The sequence below is a fragment of the Megascapheus bottae genome, chromosome 4, assembly GCF_031878675.1.
Source record: "Megascapheus bottae isolate mThoBot1 chromosome 4, mThoBot2.hap1, whole genome shotgun sequence".
Classification (NCBI taxonomy): domain Eukaryota; kingdom Metazoa; phylum Chordata; class Mammalia; order Rodentia; family Geomyidae; genus Megascapheus; species Megascapheus bottae.
In genome coordinates, this window is record NC_143512.1 from 42,491,321 (window position 1) to 42,517,818 (window position 26,498).

General features: G+C 37.7%; 1 protein-coding gene across 3 annotated transcripts in view; it reads left to right on the plus strand.

Moving 5' to 3' along the window:
• Nucleotides 1–26,498, plus strand: part of Mast4 (microtubule associated serine/threonine kinase family member 4) — a 415,893-nt gene that overhangs the window by 151,545 nt on the left and 237,850 nt on the right. For 2 of the 3 annotated variants that reach the window (XM_090331761.1, XM_090331763.1), the window contains exon 4: nucleotides 7,647–7,682. The exons of the other annotated variant lie outside the window; for it this stretch is intronic. In XM_090331761.1, the coding sequence (XP_090187887.1) occupies nucleotides 7,647–7,682 (36 nt within the window). The remainder of the gene's footprint in view (nucleotides 1–7,646; nucleotides 7,683–26,498) is intronic. 3 annotated transcript variants of the gene reach the window in all.

The window sequence follows — 26,498 nt, forward strand, 5'->3', positions numbered from 1 at the left end:
TGTTAAAGAGAATGACTTGGACTGTTAAAACTGCCCATATGGAAAATGTGACTCATAGGGTATCAGAGATGGAAGAAAGCTTAAGAGAAATCTTGTTTTAAAATAGCTTAGCTTGATTAATGAGACTCAGGCAACTCAGAGGATTTGGAGGACCTACGAACGTTCAGATAGGACACTGACAGTGAACCATGAGAGAATCCAAGATTCTTAACAACCAGGGACCAGGACAACATCTTTCCATATGGAGGTCAAGGTGCTTGAGCCCAAAACACAGATGCTGACACTGGAGTGAATGTGTCTGGTTCTATAGATGTGAATTTCATCATGAATATTGACTGTGTGGACCAAATAAAAACCAGACAACACAGAATGCCTGACTTCCCATGCTTCTTGTGGTTTTCTTCAGATGTTTTGAAAATCAGGCAAACTCTTTATAAAAGATTCCACTTACCATTGCAAACAAGAGGAAACCTTCGACTCATGTGCCTAGCACCACCAGGAGCCAAGTGTACCTCAGAATAATAGAGCACTACTGATGGCTGCTCTGGTGGAGTGGGAGAGTGTGATCATTCCAGCTGCAGTAATTGGCAATCCCCAAATATACCCTTTATCCAATGAGGCATGTGAGCTGGTAGCTGAATCCAATATTGTTCTCTGTTTATCCACACCAGTTCCTCTTGGGGCCCTGAGAGGAGGGACCATGGGGAAATGAGAATCTGCTTGCATTGTGGTGTTTCTCCTTTTGATTTCTGCTGGCTGCTCAACCCAATCAAGTCTTGAGAGTCAGCTCCTGTCTCTGTCACTCTTTGTGACAGCAATAGGCAAGCACAACTTCATCCTCTGAGATCCTGGCAGCATTTTTCTTTCATCCAAGATACATCATCTTTTACCATGTTGTTTTATAAAGTTATCTCCTCTGGGATAACTCTAAGAGATCATTGGTGTGCTTACATGTTGGAACATAAGACACATCCATGAGCCTTGCCAGCATCTCCACACTTTTCCTCCCAGTGGCTTACCTCGTCCAGATAATTTTTACTTGCTCCTATTAAGAGCCCATACAACTCTATGCCAACAGTGAGAGGAATGAGGCAACAATCAGGAAAGCAACTCCTTTTGCAATAGCCTCAAAGAAAATAAAGTTCCTAGGAATTATCTTAATTAAGAATGTAAAACTTTTGATGAAAACTTTAAAACCTGAAAAAGGAAATTAAAGCAGAACTGAGGAAATGGAAGAACTTCCCATGCTCCTGGATTGGAAGAATCAACATAGTGAAAATGGCAATCTTGCCAAGGGACATCTACAAATTCAACGCAATACCCATCAATATCCCAATGTCATTCTTTCAAGAAATAGAAGAGGCAATCCAAAATTTCATGTGGAATAATAAAAGACCCCATATAGCAAAAACACTTCTTAGCAGAAAGAACAGCGCAAGAGGAATTACAATACCAAACTTTAGACTCTATTACAGAGCTATAATCATCAAGACAGCTTGGTACTGGCAAAGAACAGGCCTGAAGACCAATGGAATAGAACTGAGGACCTAGATATTAAACCACAGACCTATGGCCACCTAATATTTGACAAGGGAACCAAAAAAATAGAATGGAAGAAAAGCAGCCTCTTCAACAAGTGGTGCTGGCAGAATTGGTTAAGCACCTGCAGAAAAGTAAAGTTGGATCCTTCTTTGTCACCCTGCACTAGAATGAACTCGAAATGGATCAAAGACCTCGAGGTAAAAGCCAACACACTGAAAACTTTACAAGAAGGAATAAGAGATACACTAGACCTCCTTGGCACAGGTCGAAACTTTCTTAATAAGGACCAAAAATCACAACAAATCAGAGGAAGGCTGGATAAGTGGGACTGCATTAAACTGCAGAGCTTTTGTATGGCAAAGGGCATAGCTAGTAAATTAATTAGGAAGCCTACAGAATGGAAGATCTTCACTAACCATACAATGGACAAAGGCCTCATATCTAAAATATATCAACAGCTCAAAAAATTGAATCACAACCATCCCATTAAAAGATGGGCCAAAGACTTAAAGAGAGTCTTCTCTGAAGAAGAAATAAAAATGGCCTATAGACACATGAAGAAATGTTCGACATCTCTGGCCATAAAGGAAATGCAAATCAAAACAACTCTAAGATTCCACCTCACTCCAATTAGAATGGCCAGGATCAAGAAAACTAATAACAACAGATGCTGGAGGGGATGTGGCCAGGAGGGATCACTACTACATTGTTGGTGGGAGTGCAAACTCGTTCAACCACTATGGAAAGCAGTATGGCAGTTCCTCAAAAGACTACACATAGAGCTCCCCTATGACCCAGCAATTCCACTACTTGGCATTTACCCAATTGTCCAGAAACAAAGGCATACTAAATCCACTAGCACAATGATGTTCATTGTAGCACTATTTACCATAGCAAAGATATGGAATCAACCCAGATGTCCCTCAGTTGATGAATGGATCAACAAGATGTGGTATTTGTACACAATGGAATTCTACGCTGCTGTCAGAAAGAATGACATCGCCCCATTTGTAAGGAAATGGAAAGACTTAGAAAAAAAAATCATATTAAGTGAAGTAAACCAGACCCAAAGGAACATAAGCTCAAATTGTTTCCCTCATTTGTCATAATTAGTACAAACCCTGGACTCTCCTAGCAGAGATTTGCAATAGAGCAAAACCTAGAAACATAAGGCCATACAGTATGACGCTAACTGAAAGGACCTCCAGGATATGGAAACAAGAGCTATATAATATGTGATTGTTGTTCTTAATATGCTATGTCATTTCTCATCCCTTGGTTATCTTATATTGTTACAGTATCTCACTTTGTTATCTGTTATATTGGTTATATTTGTATTTGGTTATTTGAAATTGGATAGGGAAGGGGGGAAAAACAAGATGGGGGTGGTATGGGGAGGAGGGAAATGGGGAACAAGACATGAGAAAGGGTATCAATGTATGTGAATTAATGCAGCTTCTATCTGGTGAATATAATGTAACCCTTCTATTAATTACAATAAAAATATATGAAAAAATCCCATACAAATAATTCAGTCAATGTAATTGCATGTGAGGGAAAGTTGTATTGACTGTAGTCTATAAATTTGATTTGCCTGTGAACACAAGTAGCACAATAGCATGAATTTGAACTTAGTATAGGTGAATATATTTTAATGAAAATGAAAATTCCAATAATGAATTATTTAAACATGTATGGTATTGAGGATAATATTTTTTGAATAAATACGTGTTGTAAAAATATGTTTCAAGAAACATCTTGGTATCTTGTATTTACTTCCATGAAAATGTTCTTTATCAGAATCTACTGAAACAGCATATTCTTCAAGAATACTATTTAAAGGTAAACAGAGTAAGGGCATTTGAAATGCAAAGGAAAGCCATAAAAGAAAGTAGTGGAATTATGTGAAGAAGGGCCCAAAGAGGAGCCCAATAGAGTTTTGTCTGTACTCCTCCCCTGGGCTTTGAACTGATTGCCTAATGACCTTTGCATGCAATTCTCTGTCTTCACTCATGGCGTGGGCACCCATAGCATTATGGGAAGAAGAAATAGTTGAGTGGGAGCTAAGGGTCTTGTAGGGAAAAGCATTTGAACAGGAGTCTGAGACACTATGGGAACAAGAAATACCATGATGGGACACATAATACCTGTCACATGTTAGGTCTGCCCCTCTCTTTCATTCCTGCCAGAGTGCTTCCTACTAAGAGAGGGCAGAGTAGGGAAGGCAGTCTGGAATTGTGATTCTTACTGTGTAGGGGACTAAAAACAACTGACTTTAAGCTCTTGCATGTCATCGAGATCTTTGGGGCTAACCTTAGGTAACATTAACACAGAGTGAACACTTCCTAACCCTGGATTATCTCCTCATAGCCTTTTTATGGTTATTTGATAGTGGAGGACTGTGCATTACTAAGGGACATGGGTTTTTGAGGCAAAGTTATCTCTTGGATTTATTTCAGTTTTTAATGATTAAGGAGAGCATTTTCTTTCCTTCTTTCTTTTTTGCCAGTCCTGGGGCTTGAACTGAGAGCCTGAGCATTGTCCTGGGACTTTCTCAAGGCTAGAGCTCTACCACCTGAGCCACAGCATCACTTCTGGCCTTTACTATTTATGTAGTACCGTGGAAGTGAACCCTGGTCTTCGTGCATGCTAGGCAAGCACTCTTACCACTAGACCAAACCCCTGGCCCCAAGGAGGGCATTTTCTTTGAGAAGTTGGCACCCTGTGGCTTCCACATGGAACTGAGAGAGAAAAGTTTACTCCAAAGAGAATGTGGCCCTTCTCCCAGAACTGCCCATAGAACCCATGAATAGATTTTGCTCACTTCTCTGCCTTCAGCCTATCTGCCAAGGAGGTAAATATCAGTGTTTGTTTTGTGTGGAGCACATAAATGCATTTACCAGAAATTTTGCATTTGAAGTTGTGAAGCATAGTGTTGAGTATCTTAACAAATCAAGAATCAATTATCTGAAAGAATAAGTGCAAGTTTTTTATTGTCTGTGATAAATTAGTTGAAATGCTAAAAGCAGTGCTTGTGGATTAAAGAAGTACTTGGAAGAGATTAAGTGTGTTTTAAAAATGCACTTGATATCACGTACTAAAATGGAATTAATAGATCAGTACACAGGTTTCATGTCTTAGGGGAACAATGATGGCATTTTTAGGTGGAGTTCTAAGTTACTAATTTGCATGTGAATTCAGGTGGTTCCGATTGAATCACAGGGAAATATAACCATCAAACATCTGGATAAAGGCATATTAATTATTATAGATGAGAATTCAAGCCTCTTAGCTCTGTACTGTTTTGTTTTTGCTGAAGGCTGTTGTTCATAAATATCTTTAAGATCTTTGTAATGATAATGACTGCAGCGGTTGCCTTTACAGGTGTTTAAAAGAAAACCTAAAGCAAAGAAAACTTAACTGACCACAGAATGAGGTTCTGTCTGCTCATTCCCAACAGTAGATGCATATTACACCTAGGCTATGTGAATTCTGTCTTAATGTGTAGAAAAATGTGTAATATCAAAACAGCTCCTTCTCACAAATGGCTTCTTTTCATAGAATTCCATGTAGCATAAACATGTTGCAAGAGCCCTTTCATCAAAACTATTATGTCAGTTAACATTGGGCTTTCGCATTTATAAAATAGTTCTGAGTCATCATTAACATATATTAAATTGCACATAAAATACACCCTGTAAAATACAGGGTGGCAATGTAACTCAATGATGCATCACTTGCTAGCAACATAAGATCAGGGGTTCGGAAGCAAACCTTTAAATTATGGGGAAGGGTGATCCAAGAGAAGTGCAGATGAATAGAGCAAGGAAAGGTGGGAAAATATAATAAAAAATACACAGCCTATGGGTGTAGAAGTGGACCCAGGTCACTTGAAGAAATGGATGGGGCTGGGAGAGACGGGGAGAACGATGCATTGATCAAGATGCATTGTATTCGGAAATTGACATGTTCAATTGAAACCCCTTTGTACAACTAAGTAAAGATGATAAAATATTTAAAAATTTTAAATTATAAAAGTAATATACAGGTCTGGGAGTTTGGCCTAGTGGTAGAGTGCTTGCCTACCATGCACGAAGACCCGGGTTCAATTCCTTGGTACCACATACATAGCAAAAAGCCAGAAGTGGTGCGGAGGCTCAAGTGGTAGAGTGCTAGCCTTGAGAAAGTCCAAGGACAGTGCTCAGGCCCTGAGCCCAAGCCCAGGACTGACAAAAAAAAAATAAAACAAAAACAAAAACAAAAAAAAGTAATATACAGAACTTTATAAATTCTCTCACAGACACACACACTAGGACACACACACACACACGCACACGCACATACCTGTGCAGGCACCATCACAAGCAAGTTAATGGAGTATGTATAGGTGAACAACAATCATTTTTTTGTAAATATTATTCTATTAAATGCCTATTCTATTGGATATCTACATACTTGTTAATGAGCATTTAAGTTATTTTAATTTTCTTATCTTTATAAGTAAGTTGAACAACTCTGTCCTGAAATCTTAATTTTGGGAAGGAAAGGTTAAGTATCCACTGACCGTACTATGTGTCTCTATCAAAATTCACTTGTCATAGCATGGTTGTGTCTGTGGACAGGCTTCCCATTCTGTTTCATTGATAGATATTTGCTTTTATTTTGCTTTGATTTTGGTGGCTCAATAATGATTCTAGATAGTAATAGTGTTAGTAGTCCAACTTTATAATAAAAAAATCTGTTTTTAGTAATTTATGGTGTTTTAATTGTAGAAGTTATTTGTAGCTTGTTGGCAATGGACTTTCCTAGCAAGTGCAAAGTCCTGGGATCAATCCCCAGTACCAAGAAAGAAAAGACCAGAAAGAAAAGGTTATTTGTATTTATCCATTTCTAAAAAGAATTTGGAGGTTTTCTCCTTAATCTTGTACTTGCATTGAATCTAGAGAGAGGTCTCTTTGAGGAGCTATGAAGAGTTGCCTAGTAATGACAATGAAATAGTAGTGTTGGAAATATAAAGGACTGTTTATCATATTTAGAGTTGTTATGGTGTGGAGAAGGATGAGGATGGTATTGTCTTCAAGAAATTCTTATGGAGGAAATGAGTGGCCCAGGCTAGAGAAACTGAGTTGAGGAATGAATGACCAGAAAGAGCAAGCTTATCGTTTGTCTGAAATTTATCAGAGACGCTTAAGGGTAATGGTCAGGTAGATGGTCCCTGGAGTACTTCACGTAATGGATTTCAAACTGAGCCCAAAGGAAGCAGCCACATTTCTACCCGGGTGTGTGTGTGGGGGGGTGGAATTGCCATGGAGGGCTCATTTTCCAAGTATAGGGACAGTGAGAAGAGTGCCTATACAATGTCCAGTGGTTGAGGAGAAGGCCACAGGATGAAGGATGGGATGCATGGTCCCATGAAAGTTGTGATGGTTTCTACTGTTTAGAAGTCTCTGGAGATAGAGTGTTGTCAGCCTTACCACACATTGAGGAAACACACGTAAAGCTGATGACGTTGGCAAAACACCAAGCCTGAACACTGGAAAGCCTGGTGTGTTTGTTCATTCACTATTACTTTATTAAGGATGCATGTCTAGAAGTTAAGTATTACCACTGCTAAAAAATTAACTATAGCCTCAAAAATAATAGAAAGAGGTAACGATTGTGCTCACTGTCACTCATGAAACTGTGCAAAGACACACAAAGAAGCAGATGACCCCTCCAACCTGTCTCCACTCATCACCTCAGGCCATCATTGTTACATTGGTATGCATCTTTCTGATCCCAGCTTTATACCTTTACCAGTACATGCACACATATATTAATTTTCTGTAGTTGCTGCTGTCTTAACAAGAAAGCCAAGCACTCACTTTTCAATTCATATTTCTTACCTTATCTGTCTTCCAAGTCAGTAGAGATAGATGCATCCATTCATTTAAATAATTATATCATGACTGGCAAGATTGATATACGACATTTCATTTCACAACCTCTCCATTCATTGACACTCATACTGTTCTCAGTGCCCTTTGTCCCTTACCCCTCAACAAACAATGCTGCAATGAACATCTTTGTACTTCCTTATGAACTGGTCCTTTTTTTTCCTATAGGATAGATTCCCAGAAGTGGAATTGCTTGGTCAAACGGTATGTGTACTTTTAATTTTAATAGATATTGCTAGCTTACCTGAAGTAATAGTAAGTCACCTCTACATTTGGCACTACCCATTTCCTACATTCTCACCCCACTGGATACCATGATTCTTTTTAATTCTGGACAATCTCACTATCTGTGATGATCAATCTACATTTCTGTTACTCTACACATGTTGAGTATATGGCTGTTTTATATGTCTGTCTCCATTGAAACGTCCATTTTATCTATTTCCTATTCATTTCCACAGCTCATTTTCCATTTTTAATTTCTAGGACAGCTTGTGTTTTACATATTTGGTCTTTTGTTCTATGTATAAACTATATTGTTCAGTTCTTACCTCTGTTTAGTATCTTTTGTCAAATGAGAATGGTTATTTTTTAATCACATGAGTGTATGTCTTTATTATGTATTGCTTCTGAGTGTTGTATTATACCAAATGTGGTATTATTTACTTGATGGTGATTTAAACATTTGTCTTAAATTTTTTTTCCAATTTTTTTAAAAAATATTCAATCTAGCTATTAAAGTCCTACTTCTTAAAAGAAGTTATCTTTTTCATAGAACTGAAAAGTGACCCTTGACACTTATGTGTATCTGTGTGTATATATATATGACTATATATATGGCTATATATATGGCTATATATGTGACTATACATTTATATATATAGAGAGAGACCTGTGTTTAGACTGTATTGTGATCTGTAACAACTATCTATAACTATTTTATTTTCAATGCAATGGCTCTCTGGTGATTATTGTGTTTGGTAAGCTCTCTTTTGTTAGTCTTCATATTTTTATCAGTTTTAATTTTCTTTCCCACATTCTGATTATTAAATCTAAAAATTTAAATTGAAAAATTTCTTTCTTAATACAAAAATATAACCAGACAATGAATAGAATAGAATAGGATAGAATCTTTTCTTGGTGCTGCTAATTAAGAAGTATTCAGTGATAAACAAAGGAATATTTCTATTTTAATTCTTTGAGTGCAATTTTACTTTATCTTTGTAATAATTGCACATTATTCTGAGAGGCAGGGTTGTAGAAATGTTGTGTAGACACAATCTGTTTTTCTTTCCAAGAAATATATTAAAATATCAAGGCTTAAGTCGTAAAGATTTCATTGATTGCAAGTTTCTGAGATATTTATAATTCTATTTATATGACAAACCATGGAGGATACTTTATCTACATGGGTTAAGTGGGTGTGTCATTATAACAATATGAACAAGGGAAGCATGAGTGAAGCATATAATAAACTTTACATTTTGGAATACTTTCTAATTTGTTTCTCTTGTGTTTCATGATGGATATTATATAGACTTTGAACATTGTCATATCTGAAGTTTTAGGGAAACTTGTACAATATTTGAGATGTTTTTGACAGTTCTTAATTTGTATATTAGTGTGACTTTAGCTTAAATATACTCACAGTCTTGAATTGCTTTAGGAGACATTGTTTGGTACAATATTAAAGAAATAGACACTTTTGTGTTTTTCTAGTAAACACTAAAACTCCTTATATTCAAAGTACTGGTCATGTTAGCTTATAAATGAGTACATACCCAGAGAGATGAGGGCTGTACTTTATGAAGCAAAGGGACTTCTTCATGGAGAGTCAACCTATGTTTACTTGATTTTTATAGGAAATATCACATTTTCCATATACAAAAGAAATGGTGAAGTAATTAGTACATTCCAATTTCTATTAAATGATATATACTGAACATAGAGACAATTTGTCTTAAAGTTAAGGTTTTTACTGGGTTTTGGGGGGTGGAGGGTTGGATTTTTGGAGTTTTTTTGGTTGGTCATGAACTTGAACTCAGGACCTATGTGCTGTCCCTGAACTTTTTTCTCTACCACTTTTGGCTACACCACAGCTCCAGTTCTGGTTTTCTGGTTGTTAATTGAAGATAAGACACTCATGGACTTTCCTTTCTGGGCTGATTTCAAACATGATCCTCAGATTTCAGCCTCTTGAGTAGCTAGGATTCCAGGACTAAAGACATGGGCCACCAATACCTAGCTAGCTTTCATGGTCTTATATAATTCAAACAAATAAATTGGTATGACTCTTTTTGCATATATATGCACATGTATATCTATCTACCTACCTACCTATCTGTCTGAATTAAGGATCTTTACTGAATTAAAGCAAAATATAGTTTTTCTACTTTCTTGTAAAGAAGATAACAGTTATCCCCTCTCTCCTACCTAGTACTAATGGAAAGTTCTAGAAGATATTTCATGTACACAAATTTTGTTTTTTTATTACTACTACTACTACTACTCTCTTCTAAAGGACATTGGGAATTTTTTTTGAGTGACGCAGTGGTGGAACATAACTGGATGTCGTAGTTAAAGAGACAGAATCTTGATGGCTTTAGAATGATCCTTGCCTAAAGAAGTAGGATGCTTTCAACAATATGTTGTGATTGGGCTTCCAAGGACAAATGAACCAAATTGAAGGACTTTCTGCTGGCCAATAATGAATCAGCAAAGAGGAAATGTTATTTATAAACTGCTAAAAACAAGTTACACCTATCCAAAGCCAAGAGTCAATCGCAAAATGTGCAAAGATGACAAATGATACAAACTGTGCTAAATAAAAGGCTTATCATGTTTCCAAGGTTTCCACATAAGCTGTATGTCCATCAACTCCAAAGTGTGTTTTCTACACAAGTTTTAATTGTCATCAAAACTGACAAGAGTTGATAAACAAAAATATGACAAGATATAATTAGAGTACATGTCAAATATAAATATGTGTATTTGTACAAATGCTAAATTGTTCATCTTAAAGCAAAATTATTTGAAAATGTAGGTAGAATCCCACACATTTAAAACTATCAGAAAAAAAACAACAAATAACATGTCCTAAGATTAATAGCAATAAAATATGTTTCTTTCATGATACTATCAAATATTTAAGCCTTTCATTTATTCGTGGGTTATCCAATTCCTAAGGACCTTGAAGGGTAGAATAGTTTAAAGTAGAGACTCTCTCTAGCTTTGTTAAATGAACATAAGCAACTACCTGGAACCAAAACTTCAAGTGACTAAAAGAGTCCATGACCAGTGCTGTGGCCATATGCTTTATTATTCCTGGGGTCAGGAAAACCATATTTATCCAAATGGAACAAGATGTAAAACAAAAAGCTCATGTAGGACATAAGGCATAAACTGGTAAATAGGCATGAGATGTAAGTCTAGAATAATAAAAACAAATATTTTCCATAGAACTTAAGAAGTGAAGGGGTACGTTAAAAGTGTAACATTGAGTATAAATAAATGTGTTAATTTAACAACTCATGTTAGATTATGGCCCCTTAACTCTAACTGTAAAGGTACTGTACAAGTGAGGGTAAAGCTATGCTGACCAGAAAATGATAATGCACCTGCAAAAGACTTTCTGATCTTGTATTCAAAGAAGCCCCTTTTATGCCAAAGATCTCCCCTTCAAACAAATAGCAATTAGAGCTTACTTTAGTTCACAGGCATTCTTTTTTTTGTTTGTTTTGTGGTGTTGGTCCTGGGGCTTAAACTCACTGACCCTGAATTCAAGTCCAGTATTCTACCATTAGTCAATGCTCCATTTCCAGCTTTTTTGGTGGTCATGGACTTTTGCCTCAGCTGTCTTCAAACTTTGATCCTCAGATCTCAGCCACCTGATCAGCTAGGGTTACAGACAGGAACCACCAGCTCCCAGCTCATAGGCATTTAAAATCTAGGTCTAACTGAAGGAAAACAACCTTACATTATATTGTCATTTTAAAAAATGAAAAATATCAAGACCTAAGGAACAAAAGGTGCATGGTATCCTTAATATGCGGTTATTAAATCCAAAGTGTACAAGAGTGAGGACTCAATAACTGCATACCCAAAGCTATGGACATGGTAATGGAAATACAAACATAACTATATAGACAAAAAATCTATGACTCTATAATCATAATGTTTTATTTCATAAATTGATATGTTTCTATGACATACAAACCGTTAGCCTAATTTTGATTAAGTTCTAAATACTAAGTCCCAGAGAATGTAATTAGAGATTCCCTCCTTGAACAATTGTTTGTTAAACTTGTCATTTAAAATATGATGTAAACTTAATTGTTGTCCTTAATGTACTATGTTATCTCTCATCGCTTCTACTGTCCCTTGGTTATCGCATATTGTTACACTATCTCACTTTGTTACCTGATATATCGGATATATTTGTATTTGGTTATTTGAAATTGGATAGGGAACGGGGGAAAACAAGATGAGGGGTGGGGGAGGGGAAATGGGGACCAAGACATGTGAAAGGGTATCAATGTATGGGAATTAAGGCACCATTTATCTGGGAAATATCATGTCACCCTTCTATTAATTACAATAAAAAATGAAAAATAGCTAAAAATTAAAGCCAACTCAAGAAAATGTGTGTATGAGTTACAGATACCAGACTTGGAAAGGTTGACCACTCATGGCCAGGTAAACCTTACCATAATTTTAATTAAATCCTATTATCCCCTTGCTGTTAAAATGCCACATTTATAAAATATCACATTCCTCTGACACCATCTTAAATTACCTCAAAATGAAACCTTACCAGTCTCCTATCTTTTTATCCTTTCTTTTTATTTTATTTTTTATTGTCAGGGTAAGGTATAGAGGAGTTAGTTACATTCGCCACATAGTAGGTGCATTACTTCTCACACATTGATACCCCTTCTCATGTTTTTGTCCCCACTTCCTCCCCCCTTCCCAGTCATCTTGTTTCCCCCCTTCCCTTTCCTATTTCAAATGAACAAATAAACGTATATACAATACACCTGGCAACAAAGTCAGATACAGTAATAATATGAGATTAGCCAAAAGGCAACAAAAGGGAAGAGAAATAACATAATACATTAAGAACAACAATCACACAAGATAAAGCTCTTGTTTCCATATCCTAGAGGTCCTTTCATTTAGTCTCATCCTATATGATCTTATGTATCTAAGTTTTTCACTATTGTAATCCTCTTCTAGGAGAGTCCTAGGTATGTACTAATTATTACAAATGAGGGGGAACCATGGAGCCTATGTTCCTTTTGCTCTGGCTTACTTCACGTAATATGATTTTTTTCCTAGTCTTTCCATTTCCTTACAAATGGGATGATGTCATGCTTAGTGATGGCACTAGCCTCCTATCTTCCTTTTGCTTTAATTTACTACTAGAATGTGCTAAACCTCTGACACACAGGAGGTACAGATAGAGTGGTGCAACAGATCCATCGATGCAATTGACTTCTGTGTTGCTTTAATTTTAAATAGCTCTGTCAGGGCTACCTAAAATGAGGCATCCCTCAAAGAAAATGAGTTCTTCTGGGTAAGGACTACCATGACCCTGGGATCACTTTATAAATGGTAAATCGGTGATAATTGTGATTGGGGTGCTTGCTTTTCCTGCTGGAGAGTCTTCTGGCTCCATGTATGTGGATGAGGCCATTGAGCTAGTAGTCAGCGACCCTTATCCTCTGAGTCTTGCAGCAGAATAGCTGCTTCCATCTTTTGGGAACCTTATTGTGAGCTGCCAGCAGCATTTAACTTCCCAGGTTAAGCCAAGTCAAAGGACTGCTTTTTAAAATGGCACATTCAATTTGATCTTTTACTATTAATTCCCACGGTATCTTTATCCATGTGAGTGTTTAAATGTCAGTCTCCTCTGCTTTCTGCTGTCATTTCTGCTAGCATTCAAATTCTAATAACTGAAAAAAAAAACTACTGAGGAGTGGGGGCAAACAACATAGCTTCCATTACTTAGCATTGCATTTGTTAAAGGCCAGTCAGTGTACTATCTCTTAGGAAGAGAAGGACTATTGAAACCTGGTGAATGGAAACTTCAAAAGTGAATCTATCAAAGCTATCAAAAGTAAAGACATTTTAAATATAATTGCAGTTGTGTTCAGCAGGGGAGAAAGAAGCCAAAGAATTTCCATGTAATGCATCCTGAAGTGTGGGAAATTTGTAAGAATGAGCAAAATTATCATAGCACCCCATCATTCTTCAATTCAGGGAGGTATACATCTTCTAACCTCTCATTTATCTGACCAGGTCTCCACCAGATCTTTGGAGGCTCTTGTGTTTTTATCTTCTCAGAATTCCAGCTGTGGAGCATAAGATCCCATTCATAGGAGCACTGACTGAACACATATTTTCCTTCAATGGACCATTCAGAAGAACCTTTTTCATCTTCTCTATTCCCAAGCTCCTCAGAGACCTGAACAATGAAGAGCCTGAGTGAGCTATTCTAGCACCCTCAGGATCTGAGCCCACTTTGAAATGGATTGCTCCCCCTCATAGGGCCACAATAAAAAGTGGAATCTTCACAGCTTTGCATTGATGTCTACAAAGCCAGATGGCTTTATAAAATGAGTCCCAAAGCAGTATCACTGATTAAAAGAAACTCTGGGTAGTTGAAGGCTCCCATATCTTATGTGAGAATGGTAGAAAGAATTTGCTCTCCTGAGGTGCACTAATATTAGGGAATTTCACTGTCCTGTCTTCAGAGTTCAGCCAGGGATGGTAACAGGTGTTGGTAGCAAGACACTTCAGAATGAAGGCACATAGCATCTCTTCCAGTTGTTGGGGGAACTGCTTAGAGAAGGAAAAAATTGGCCAATAAGGGAAGTGTTATGAGGGATATATATATACCAAGTCTTCTACTCTTTCTTTCATCCTAGGTCTTCATTGTCCTGAAACCCCATTGCCTCACACATAAAAGTGGCTGCTGCTTCTAGTACTCTCTGCACAGTGTAAATGATGGTTGAGCGGGTGACACAGTTCTTGATTTTGCATTGTTGCTGTAGAAATCTGTCTGCTGCTGGGTGCTGGTGGCTTATGTCTAATAATCTTGGCCACTCAGGAGGCTGGGACTGAGGATTGCAGTTCAGAGCAGGAAAGTCTGTGAGACTCTTATCTCTAATTAACTGGAAGTGGTACTGTGGCTCAAAGTGTAGAACACTAACCTTGAGTAAAATAGAGCTCGGGACAGTGTCCAGATGCCCAGTTCAAGCCCCGTGACCAACAACAAAAAGGAAGAAGAAGGAGGAGGAGGAGGAGGAAGAGGAGGAGGAAGGAGGAGGAAGAGGAGGAGGAGCAGGAGGAGGAGGAGGAAGAGGAGGAGGAGGAGCAGGAGGAGGAGGAGGAGGACAAGAAAGAAGAGGAGAAAAATCATTCTGCCTGTTGGTGTGTGTGTGTGTGTGTGTGTGTGTGTGTGTGTGTGTGCCTATACACTGCCCTGAACTTGTGAGCATTATTATATTTTTCAAGTTGTTTAGTAGAGGAACTGATAAAACTTGTCTTTATCGGAAGAATTCATAGGTGTGACAAATTGTTCTATGGCTTCAATAACCTATGATCATATCATTGAGAAATGGGGTTCAATGCTGAGGAAAAGACAAAGCTCATCATAAATGAGTTAGCTGGTCTTATGTCTGATAATTTTTCTGTCATCAAGAAACCCTTTAACTCTGTGCTACAAAGGTATGTGGTATGTGGTAGGTGTTTCTGTCTCTTCCCTGCCTCATCAGACATGGCACTGAGAGTGTCATCAGCAGAGGTTGCTGAAGACCTAGCACTTGGCTATTGCATAGAAATAGCTAATTCAGAAGAGTTTGTATATCTTGACCTCTCTGCACCTTTACAGATGCTTTAAAAAAGAGAGTTCATTTCAAACTGGAAGAATTTCCAAAAATTTGTTTTGGAGAATTAACTGATATGTATATATTTATTATTGTAACCTATCTTTACATTCACAATGAAGAACATAGAATATTTTATAATATTTTAACAAGGACAATTGATCCCTTTAGGAAATTGCCATTAAATCATGTTTCTACCAATCTTATCTGTGATTATTGTAGAGAAACTAGAAAACAAACACAAGTAGGAAGAAATGTATCTGAAATTATTGTAGGTCTTACCACTTAAAGAAAAAGAGTTTTAAAAGTGGAGAATTTCATTTTCACTACTGTCTTTTGATGCATGAAATAATTTTTTCTTTAGGGAAATTCAGTGTTAAGAGTCTCACATTTAGGAAAGAAGGTGGCATTTTGTTTTACTGTTAGAAAAAATCCTTAGATGAGAAAAGTATAAATAATTTCTATTGCAGAAAAATTAGTAATATAAGGAGTAAAATAGTTTGTAATGCATAGTCTAACCACATAAAGATAGTTCCCCAAATATTTTATTACAGTTTTGGGGATTTTAACCACACTCCAAGTCCTAATTATTAATTCTTAGTGTATATTTCCTTTTCTGCTGGGAAATATTTTCTGGAGTTGATGAATGAAACATTCTACTTGCACACAAATTTTCTGCAATGGAACAGAAAAAGGCTAGAGTGCACAGTGTTGGCTCTTTCTTAATGGTCAAAGCCAATCCCCAAGGGCACAAAGGCAGGTCCACACGTTGAGTGCTGCAGTGTATGAAGGATTTTTCTCCCTTCATGTTATTCATGGTATTTGTTTAAGCTCAGAAAAGCTTTTTTCTTATGTGTAGAAAATCACTCTGAACAACACATTTTAATAGGTTTTACAGAGATGCGGTATTCATCCGGAGAATAAAACTAGGCTTTGTTTTGCCTTAGACTTGGGGTTTTGGCAGAAACCAGCAGTGGAGCCATCCTTAGCCAAGTTGTGATTTGTAGAGAGACTTCTTGATTCATGGAGGGCCTCCCAGAGTTCATTGTGTCTTTCATGCAGAGCTGTTCTTACCCATAAGAGCTGTGCTTCCTCTGCCATGCTTGCAGCAGTGCTTCATATAAAGAAGTACCCCATGGATACTTAGAGAATATTGTTTTGTTTACCTTGAAATCATGCATCTCTTTTACCACTTAGTTTCACAAGCCAATTATTAATTGATTGAACAATTCATTATTGAATTCCAACATCATTCCATCATTTGATGAGAATGTGTTATGCTTCAGAAAAAGGCTAAATGTTGGATCCTTGACTTAATGCATTTTTAGTCTGATAAAATTTAATCTTTTGCCCTCCAGTCTTTTATTAGAACAGATAAGAATGGTAGAGCCACTACTGATAGTTCTTCAAGTCTTCCATACAAAGTATAATTTAATTTTACTAATACATTGAATTCTAATTTATCTATTCTGGGATTTGGGTCAAGGTGAGTTTTCAGCATAGGTGATACAGGCCTCTACATGAGGAGTGCTGGAAGTAGATGTCAATGCAAAGTGTACTACCCATTTTCTAATCTGATTTTCCTGTGTTACAACTTTATTCGTGAAGGTTGGGTGATACAAATTAAAAATAGATTATAGTTAATTAGAACAAAACTAAACTACTTCAGTTATTGCTCTTAGGGCTTGAATACAGGGATGTGATATTTATTTGTTTATTAAAGATAAAGGAATAAAGAGACAGAATTAGAAAAAAAGAGAAACATAAACAAATGTAGTTATGTTCAATGTACATTATTTAAAAAGTGAATAATCCACCAAGAGGATGTAAAAATTGTTCAAAACATGAGAGCGAGAAGAAACAAATAACTGGGAGGATTATCTTTCAGATAAAAGAACAAAAACATTGTTAATAATAATAAATACCAAATTCGTGTCAGCACCTGCTTTTATGGTGGAGAGAGGGAAATTAAGATCAAGAAAAGATCCTGGGTGCCTTCAGCTGTGTGTATGCTTAACTTGTATGTTGAATAGCTAATGTATAGGAAGGTGTTCGTTATGGTATTCCCTTCCTAGGTATTTTCTCTTATTTAAACTTTTTAAATAATTAAGTAGTTGTACAAAGGAGTTTCAATTCAACATACCAATTTATGAGTACGATGTATCTTAACCAATGTCACATCTTCCATTGTTCTCCCCATCCTACATTATGTGTGTGTGTGTGTGTGTGTGTGTGTGTGTGTGTGTGCCACTTGAACCACCGCTCCACTTCTAGCTTTTTTTGTGGTAATTAATTAGAGGTAAGAAACTTTCTCCCATGCTTTCATGCCTGTGATCTTCAGATTTCAGCCTTCTGAGTAGCTAGGATTATAAGCATGAGCCCACCAGTGCCCAGCTCCTTCTAGGTATTTTTTAAGGAGACAATAAAAGATAATATTTATACATGAAAGTGAGATTTCTTCATTCTACTGAAATACTGAAAGAAAGCATGAAAAGATATTGCTTTCTCTCCAGTTTTCTTACAAAACCTTCATGCTGTAGATCCTACTGGCAGAATGAGCAACAGAAGGAGTGAAAGGTGAAAGATGTTATAGAAGCAGAGAATTATATTAAAAAACATTGATGCATAGAATTCACATACATATTTGACCTTGATGAATAACCAGGAGTGAGCAGTTAGAATAACAGTGGATGCATTATCCTTTCCCTAAACTCTTCTTCACTCAATTGTTTCTACATGTGCCATTATCAGCTGTGACTATTATACCTTGTGGAGACACTGAAAGTTGGGCACGCAAATGATTAGGGTCTGACCTCTCATGGTCTTTCTCACTAGTGGAGGAAACTCAGTATGGTCCCGGTGGCTGCTGCTTTCTGTTGACCCTATCCTTGGTGAATTTTCCTTATTGCTGCTTCTAGAACCCTAAGTGTCAAAGTGGCATTGGCTAAAACTTAAGAGAACAGAGGCAGAGAAGGGCAATGGCACACTCAAGAATGTGGGTTCTTGAGAGAAAGCAATGTGGATGGAGATACTCTATCTACATCATACTTGGTTTGCTTGTGGAGCTGTAACAAAGGACCACAAACAAGATGCCTTCAACAATAGGAATATATTGCCTTATATTCTGATGGGTAGGAATCTGTGCACACATGTCAGCGTGGCTGGTTCCTTTTGACGATGGGACTGGGATGGGGATTGTGGTCTGTGTCTCTCTGCTATTGGTGAGATTATGAACCCCGTTCCAAAGAATTTAGTAAGAAAAGGAAGGGAAATGCAGCAACTTTGCTTCTGGTGGTTTACTGGCAGTTTTTTTTTTTATCTTTTGTAGCTTGCAGAATCAATTTTTCTCTCTTTGCCTTCACCTTTACATTCTGTTCTTCTGGGTGCATGTCTTTCTCTGTGTTCCTCTCCCACTTTATAAAAAAATAGTCATATTGGTTTAGGACCCCCTCCCAATTTGTCCACCATACTTTCATCTGGCAGTTAGAATGTTTGAGCATTTGAGGAACATACTCCAACCTCCCAGGGCCATTGCTTCTCATACCTAGTGTTCAAGTCTGGACTCATGCTACCTACAGTACATGTTGCTCAGTTTATTTGATTTGTGTGCTTTCTTGCCTTTTCTTACTAAATGCTTTAGGATGGGCTCATCCACTCCCCCTGACAGACAGCAAGTAAAAGCATTTGGAAGAAAATGGTGAAACCAAGTTGTTTATTTGGGAGAGGACAATTGAAAATGTGTTTTCTAGCCAATAGAGCAGGGAAAACTAGATGTTATTTCTTGCTACTATTTCTTTTTCCTTTTCTCTACAGGCTCTTCTCCACACTTCAATAGAGCAAATCTGTGGAGTAGACAAACCTATAGAAATCCAATCAATTCCACTTTAGATGATGGCAAATGAATATTATTTCTCCTACATTACCTGTGCAATAGGCCTGTGTACATAAACCTGGGGAGCTCCCCTTCCACTGTTTATAACACCTAGGCTCTGACAACGTGGTCTGAGTCTTAAATCTAGAGCTGCATTTTCAGATCACAACCTTGACTGTGGTTGAGGTGAATGAAGAAATGGAAATGGTCAGAACCAAACGTCATGAGAACTTGAACTCTCCTCCCACATTGGGGTGCTTTGGGAAAAGCAGCAGAGCCAATTGTGTAATTCCTGAAACAGTCACCCCACTCTCTTGTAGTGTCTCCTTGTTAAAGAGGGTAGAAATTTAGGTGTTTCAGGGAGTTGCCCAAGGTGGAAAAGACCATTCATGCCTACCTTCTGTCATAATGATAAAACACCTATTTGTGCACAGAGATAATGTACTCAACTAACAGAGGACATGCCAGGCAACGTTCCTCCCAGCTAGTCAGTTGTTGTACTACTTTCTTACTGGTGATATGCAAGCAGAAAGTCGTCAGGAGCTCTTGCCAGCTGGGAGAGCTCTTTCTCTCCCTCCTCCTCTTCCTCCCTCCCTCCCGCCTTCCCTCCCTCCCACCTTCCTTCCTTCCTTCCTTCCTTCCTTCCTTCCTTCCTTCCTTCCTTCCTTCCTCCCTTCCTCCCTTCCTCCCTTCCTCCCTTCCTCCCTTCCTCCCTTCCTCCCTTCTCTCCCTTCCCTCCCTTCTCTCCCTCCCTTCCTCCCTTCCTCCTTTCCTCTCTTCATTGTTTCCTTCTAGATTGCATTTGTGTATCTAGAGATTTGGCAACCATATTAGCCCACAATGTGAATACAAGGGCTAGAGAGAATTGGAAGGAAGAAGTCTCTTGAGTATGATGATTTATAACCATCAATGCCGCATAGACTTGCTATTTCTGAATCACTTTTACAAAAAAAAGCAGTAGCTATTTGGAGTTACTCCTTTGCCTGACCAAAGGAGTAACTATGCAGCTTCATACAGCCCATAGAAAGCTCTTCTCTGCAGGAATTCAGTCACTACCCCAAAGAACATAGGATTTGAGAGTAAGACTCATTCAGGAAGAATGTAGGAAAGAGTATTTTCTTTCCCTCATAACCTAATGAAGATCTGGTGTCCTATGCTCTGTGGTACCTTTTCCCTTTTCCCTCTTGTACATATTTTTTTATGAGTGGGAAAAGAAAGCTCTGGACTCTCCTTTTAAGCTGTTATCCTATTTCAACAAAACCTTGCTTCCTAGTGTCATAGATGTATTAGCACAACTATCTTTCTACAGTGCTCATTTTGATGAAGTATCAGCACTAAATAGGCAATAAATCACTTTTTTTGTTGCCTGTGGGGCTTGAACTCAGAACCTTGGCACTGTCCCTGAGCCTCTTTGTTCTCAAGTCTAGTGTTCTACCTCTTGAGCCACAGCTCCACTTCCAATTTGTGAGTGGTTAATTGGAGATAAGTCTCACAGGGACCTTTTTGCATGGGCTGGCTTCAAACTTTGATACTCAGAGCTTAGCCTCCTGAGTAGCTAGGATTACATGTGTGAGCTACTGGCGCCAGGCTTTGAAAAGATTTTTTTTTTCCAGTCCTTGGCTTGAGCTCAGGGCCTGCGCACTGTCCTTGGGCTTTCACAAGTCCAGAGCTCTACCACTTGAGCCACAGCACCACTTCCAGCTTTTTTCTATGTATATGGTATTGAGGAATCAAACCTGGGTCTTTGGGCATGCTAGGCAAGCTAGGCCAAACTCCTGGCCCTGAAAAGTTTTTTAAAGAAAGAAGTTTTCATGCACTTACTGCAGCTGACCCCAGAGGGAAATTCTTTGGCCTTCCATTAAGAACATATTCGCAACTTCCTTAATTCAGAAATCCACTATGGTTAGGCCAGGGGCATGTAGGTATGATTGTTAGTGTAAATTCAAGTCACCTGGGCAGATTGACAGTTTATCAGTGTGGAATATATGAGGAGTCATCAAGAATTTTGAACTTTTTTATTTCACCAAGAGATAAAACCTTTCTTAATAATAGACACCTGTGCCTTTGGCAGAGCTTTGGAAATATCTGGTGTGAGAAAATAGAATGCCCCCTCTACCCAGCTCTGTCTAGTTTGGCTTTTTAGCAATAGAATGATCCTCTGATGTAGTATGGGGTGAGGAAGCCAGGAGAGGTAGAACTGCTGGCTTGATGCAGTGGTGATGTAAGAGGAAGATGATGCTATGAGAGTAAAAGTGCCTTGTGGCAGGACTGAGGTCATTTTCTTGGTCTTGTGGAGGAAACTCACTCTGTACAGCTACAGAGAGTAAATTAAAGGCTACTCAGAAGCTTCCTTCTCCATCTTGAATTATTCATGCTTCTGTATGTCTTTGGGCTTATGCTAGTCCCTAGAGATGAATGTTTTCATGAAGATTTAGAGGAAATGTAGCTCCTTAGAACTTAACTTCATTTGTAGGAAGGTAAAGTCAGTTTCTCAGTGTGTCATTGTGAGTTGCGATGCTATGAAACTCTGGGAAGTATCTCTTGCTTAAGAGACAAAGAAGACATTGCTATTGCCTGGTCCTACTCACCTACTGTACGAAATATCAAGTTTTTGCACTGAGTGCATTTTCCTTTCCATTCTTAATCGCTTCAAATATTTGCGAGTGCTTTGCAGGTTTATCCTAACCTCTCTTCTTATTACCCTACTCTCACTCTCAAGCTATTAGTTTTGTCAGTTGTGAATTACCTTTTTCTCCTACTTATCAGGAACCTAATTCTTGTGCTGGGGGAAAAATGTCTGTACTGCTTTGTTCCAGTGTCTTAATTCTTCTATCTTTGGAGCAGAAGTGCTTAAGGTTAGAAAGAAGAGCCCAGTGAACTCTGATTCAAACAGTTTTCTCCACACATTCATGATGAAGTTCCTACACTTGTCACTTGTCAATCAAACAAGATTGGGCTTGACATTCTCCTGGACTTCATTTATTAATTTTTGGTTGTCATTCTGCCTCAATCTTGAACTTATTTTGGTTTTATTTAGCCATATTATCTTTATCCTCCATTATCAGAAATCTTCAGAGCATATTAAAGACAGAACTACTGCCAAGAAGCCACACTGATATTAAAGATATTATGAAAAGAGACAGTTGTCTTCAAATTCAGGGCTGTGGTAGTTTTCCACTGAGATTACAACCCCAATGAGAACACTGACACCTGGAGATCCTGTAGGATGGTATCACTAATGTTTTAAGAGTTGTATAAGCACTGTTAAACATAGAAGCCATGTTGTTCTTCAGAACTTGTGAAAATGTTATGAAACAGGGCTAGTGTCCCATATTTTGTTTTCCCTCTTGGGGAGCAGATGGTACAGTTGGTGTCTCCAAACAATAGCTTGTTGCTAGGACATAGAACATGGATGTCCTCCAATTAACTCCCCTTGCTCAATGGCCATCTATATGATCTTAGCCAATGAGGTCTTTTCATAGGTAAGTCTACTTGTCATCCTTCAAAATGAAGTGAGCTACCTTTATAGAAAGAACCCAAGCAGGAAGTGGTGGCTCACGCCTGTAATTCTAGCTACTCATGAGACTGAAATCTGAGGATCCCAGTTGAAAGCCAGACCAAGCATTAAATCCATGAGACTTGCCTCCAATTAACCACTAGAAAACTGGAAATGGCACTGTGCCTCAAGGCATAGGATGGTAGCCTTGAGCTGAATTGCTCAGGGACAATGCCCAGGCCCAGGGTTCAGGTCCCACCAAAAAATAAATAAATAAGAAAGAAAGAGCTCAGTAGTTCATTGGTTAATATGACGTTGGCCTTCTGTTGAGAATTTTTGGGTGTCAACAGAACATATCCACCCTAAAAATGAAAGTCTCCTTTTGTCCTCCAGTTTGCTCACTCGAATAGTAATTTTCCAGAAGGCTTTTGTTCCTTTGTTTGACTGGAGCTGGATACTGTGATTTCAGTAATGGGGCTGAAAAAACTTGCAGCTACCCCATAGGTGGTATGTTTCAAGAAATAACATGGTTACTGTTCTCATGAAAACAAAAAAAGCAAAAGTAGAGAAAAAGAGAGATGAGGCTAACTTCTGTGGAAATTGTGCTTGCGTTTGGAGTTAAATTCTCCACATGGCGAGGCCTTGTGTAAAAGCAAAGATGATGAAACATCGATCCACAAGCTGGAGATAAACTAAGTTGCAATGAATGCTTTCTCTATCTTGGGACTGGTAATTAGCTATGTGTGGGTCATGGGCTGGTGATTAGTTCTGTTCCTCAGAGCATGTCTGCAATCTCTGATATCTACTTAAGCTATGTAAATAATTTGCACAGTTTTTAATTCTGATTTTTCTATTAATCTTGGGATAGAGTGAAATTTGATATTTTTTCTATGACAGACCATGAAATTTAGCAATTAAACCTTTTCATGTATTCAGAGTCTGTACTTGTTTTAAATAAATCTCAACAAAACCTTGTGTCGAGGTTTTCAAAATATCACTTAGTGGCTCTTTGACAGCTAGTAAACACAGCTCATCATAATTATTTCTAATCTCCTGGTAGCTTCATTCTTTAATTTTCATCTAAACAAGATCGCATTTTTGAAGTCAGTAGACTTTGGAAAGCCAGAGGTTTCTGGCTCTTTCAAATGTAATGTGGGCGGCTTTTCACAGATCTCATTTATCGTTTATTACTACATTCAGTCATGCGTAGATGCTGTCCTTATGCATCTGTTTAATTGGAATAACTAAGCATTTATATTTTTGAGAACTATTGGCTATGTTGTATTGCTATGCCCCTCTTTCATAAAATGGTTCCTGATAAATAAAAATTTTCAGTGATGATGAAATATTTCTTTAATTGGCCTCCCTCAAATGAAATTATGAGATATCCAATTAGAGGTGTATGCATTCAAGCTTTTATTCTTCATTCTTTTATTGAAGTATTTTGAATTATTTTCATCCCAACCAGTGCTTCTCTTGGTTGTATGTTACTACCTCATTTCTGCTCTTTGATTAAATAAAATAATTCACTTCTTAGAAACCATTCTTTATAATGTCACATTTTGGGTACTTTTATTCTGGAATTGGTAGACAGCTTTCCTGTGTCTCTGAGGTTTTTTTGTAGCTTGTATCTGAAGCTCACAGTCTCCTTGCCTGAATTTATTTTATCACTTCTCTTCTGGAACCTGACTTTGAATCATCTTGTGGTTCAATTCTTGGCCTCATACTTGTTAAGACTATACAGTGATGATACATTCTTTTTTGTATTAAAGAATCTATTAACATTGATTTTTGCATCATATTTCAAATGACGTGTTTAACAAACAAGTATTGAAGAAGGGAATCTATATACAATCACTGGCACTTAGATTTTAGAACATAATCAAAATTAGACTGAGAGTTTGTATGTCATATATACATATTAATCTATGTAATAAAAGACTATGTCTATAGAGCCATAAGTTTTTATGTTTATGTAGTTGTGTTTATATTTCCATTACCATGTCCATAGCATTGGGTATGCAACTATTGAGTCCTTGCTCTTGTAACTGTTTGGATCTAATAGCCACATATTAAGGATACCATGTGCCTTTTGTTCCTTTGGTCTTGACTTGTCTCAACATGATTCACTCTACTTCCCTGCAAATGCCATTATTTTATCTTGTCTGTTGAATATGTAGTTCCATTGTGTGTGTATATATATATATATATATATCTCACATTTTCTGTATCTATTCATCTGCAGTAGGGCATCTGGATTTTTTTCCATCTCCTGGCTATTGTGAATAGTGCAGAGATAGACATATCTGAGCAGGTGTCCTTTTCATATCTTGGGTTATGATGTTCAGGATAGATGCCCAGAAGTGGTATGGCAGGATCATAGAGAAAGTCAATGTTCAGTTCCTTAAGAAACCTCCACACTGTTTTCCAGAGTGGCTGAACTAGTTTACAATCCCACCAGCACTGCAGTAGGGTTCCATTTTCTCCATAACCCCACCACCATCTGTCATTGTCTGAGTTCAAAATCTTGGCCATTCTTGTTGGGATAAGGTGGTATCTTAGGGTTATTTTTATTTGCATTTCCTTTATGGCCATGGATGATGAACATTTTCTCATATGCTTTTCTGCCATTTTAACCTCTTCGTTTGTTAAGTCTCTCTTTAGTTTCCTTGCCCATTTAGTGAATGGTTTGTTGGGTTTGAGGGGGGGATTAGTTTCTTGAGTTCCCTGTAGATACTGTATATGAAGCATTTGTCTGATGTATTATTGGTAAATATCTTTTCCCAGGTGGTTGGCTATCTCTCTACTTTTGTGGCTATGCTTTTAATTGATCATATATTCTTGTGTGGAGACTGCTGATTAGTTCCCTGCTTCCCAAACCAAGCTGTAGCATTTGTAGGTATCAGTCCTGAAACATACAGAAAATTTTCAAATTTGAATAATATATGAACTTTAAAAGAAAATAATTCATATTTAAGCCAATTCCTTCAACTTCTTAAAGACAAAAAGAAAAACTTTCGAGAAAAAATTCTGACTGGAGGGCCGGATCAAGAGGTAGAGTGCCAATTGTGAGTAAAAACAATTGAAATTCAAGCCCCAATAATGGCACCTCCTTACACACACACACGCATACGTACACACAATCTTCATAGTAATTATAAGTCTACTTTATTAGCATTTTATGTACAAAGAAAGTCACATGTTAAGTTTTTGTGTTTAACTGATCCATTGCTAAAGCCAAAGACAGTTTTACAAGTACCACACAACTACAAAATGAGCAGCATCTAAAATATCAGTTTGATATTACATATCAGTGATGATACTTTACTGAAACAGAGTCATCTTTCACAATCTGAGCAAGTTATTGACTGCTATGGGACAGGCTTTCTTACTCATTTTTGTTTGTTGCTGTTGTTTTGATTTGTGGCATTTATTATCATATTCAGTGTGAAGCTCAATTCTTCTACAGCCTTACTGCTAGAGAGGCTTGCTGATGACTTCATGATATAATCTGGTCTTTACCTAATGTGTACATTAGGCCTCTGGTTTCTGCTCCTCAGCTCAGGGCAAGGAAGTGGTCAAATTTTGCCACTTTGTCCATTCATGTGTGTAAAAATATGGCACTGAAATAATAGGGCAATCTGAAACTAAAGGAAGTCATCACCTAGTTCTTCATTTTAATGACTGCCAAGGGAAAAGTATTTATATCCTTCCCTAGAGTCCTTTTGGACTGTAGTCTGATGGAAATGGGCATAGAATTTATT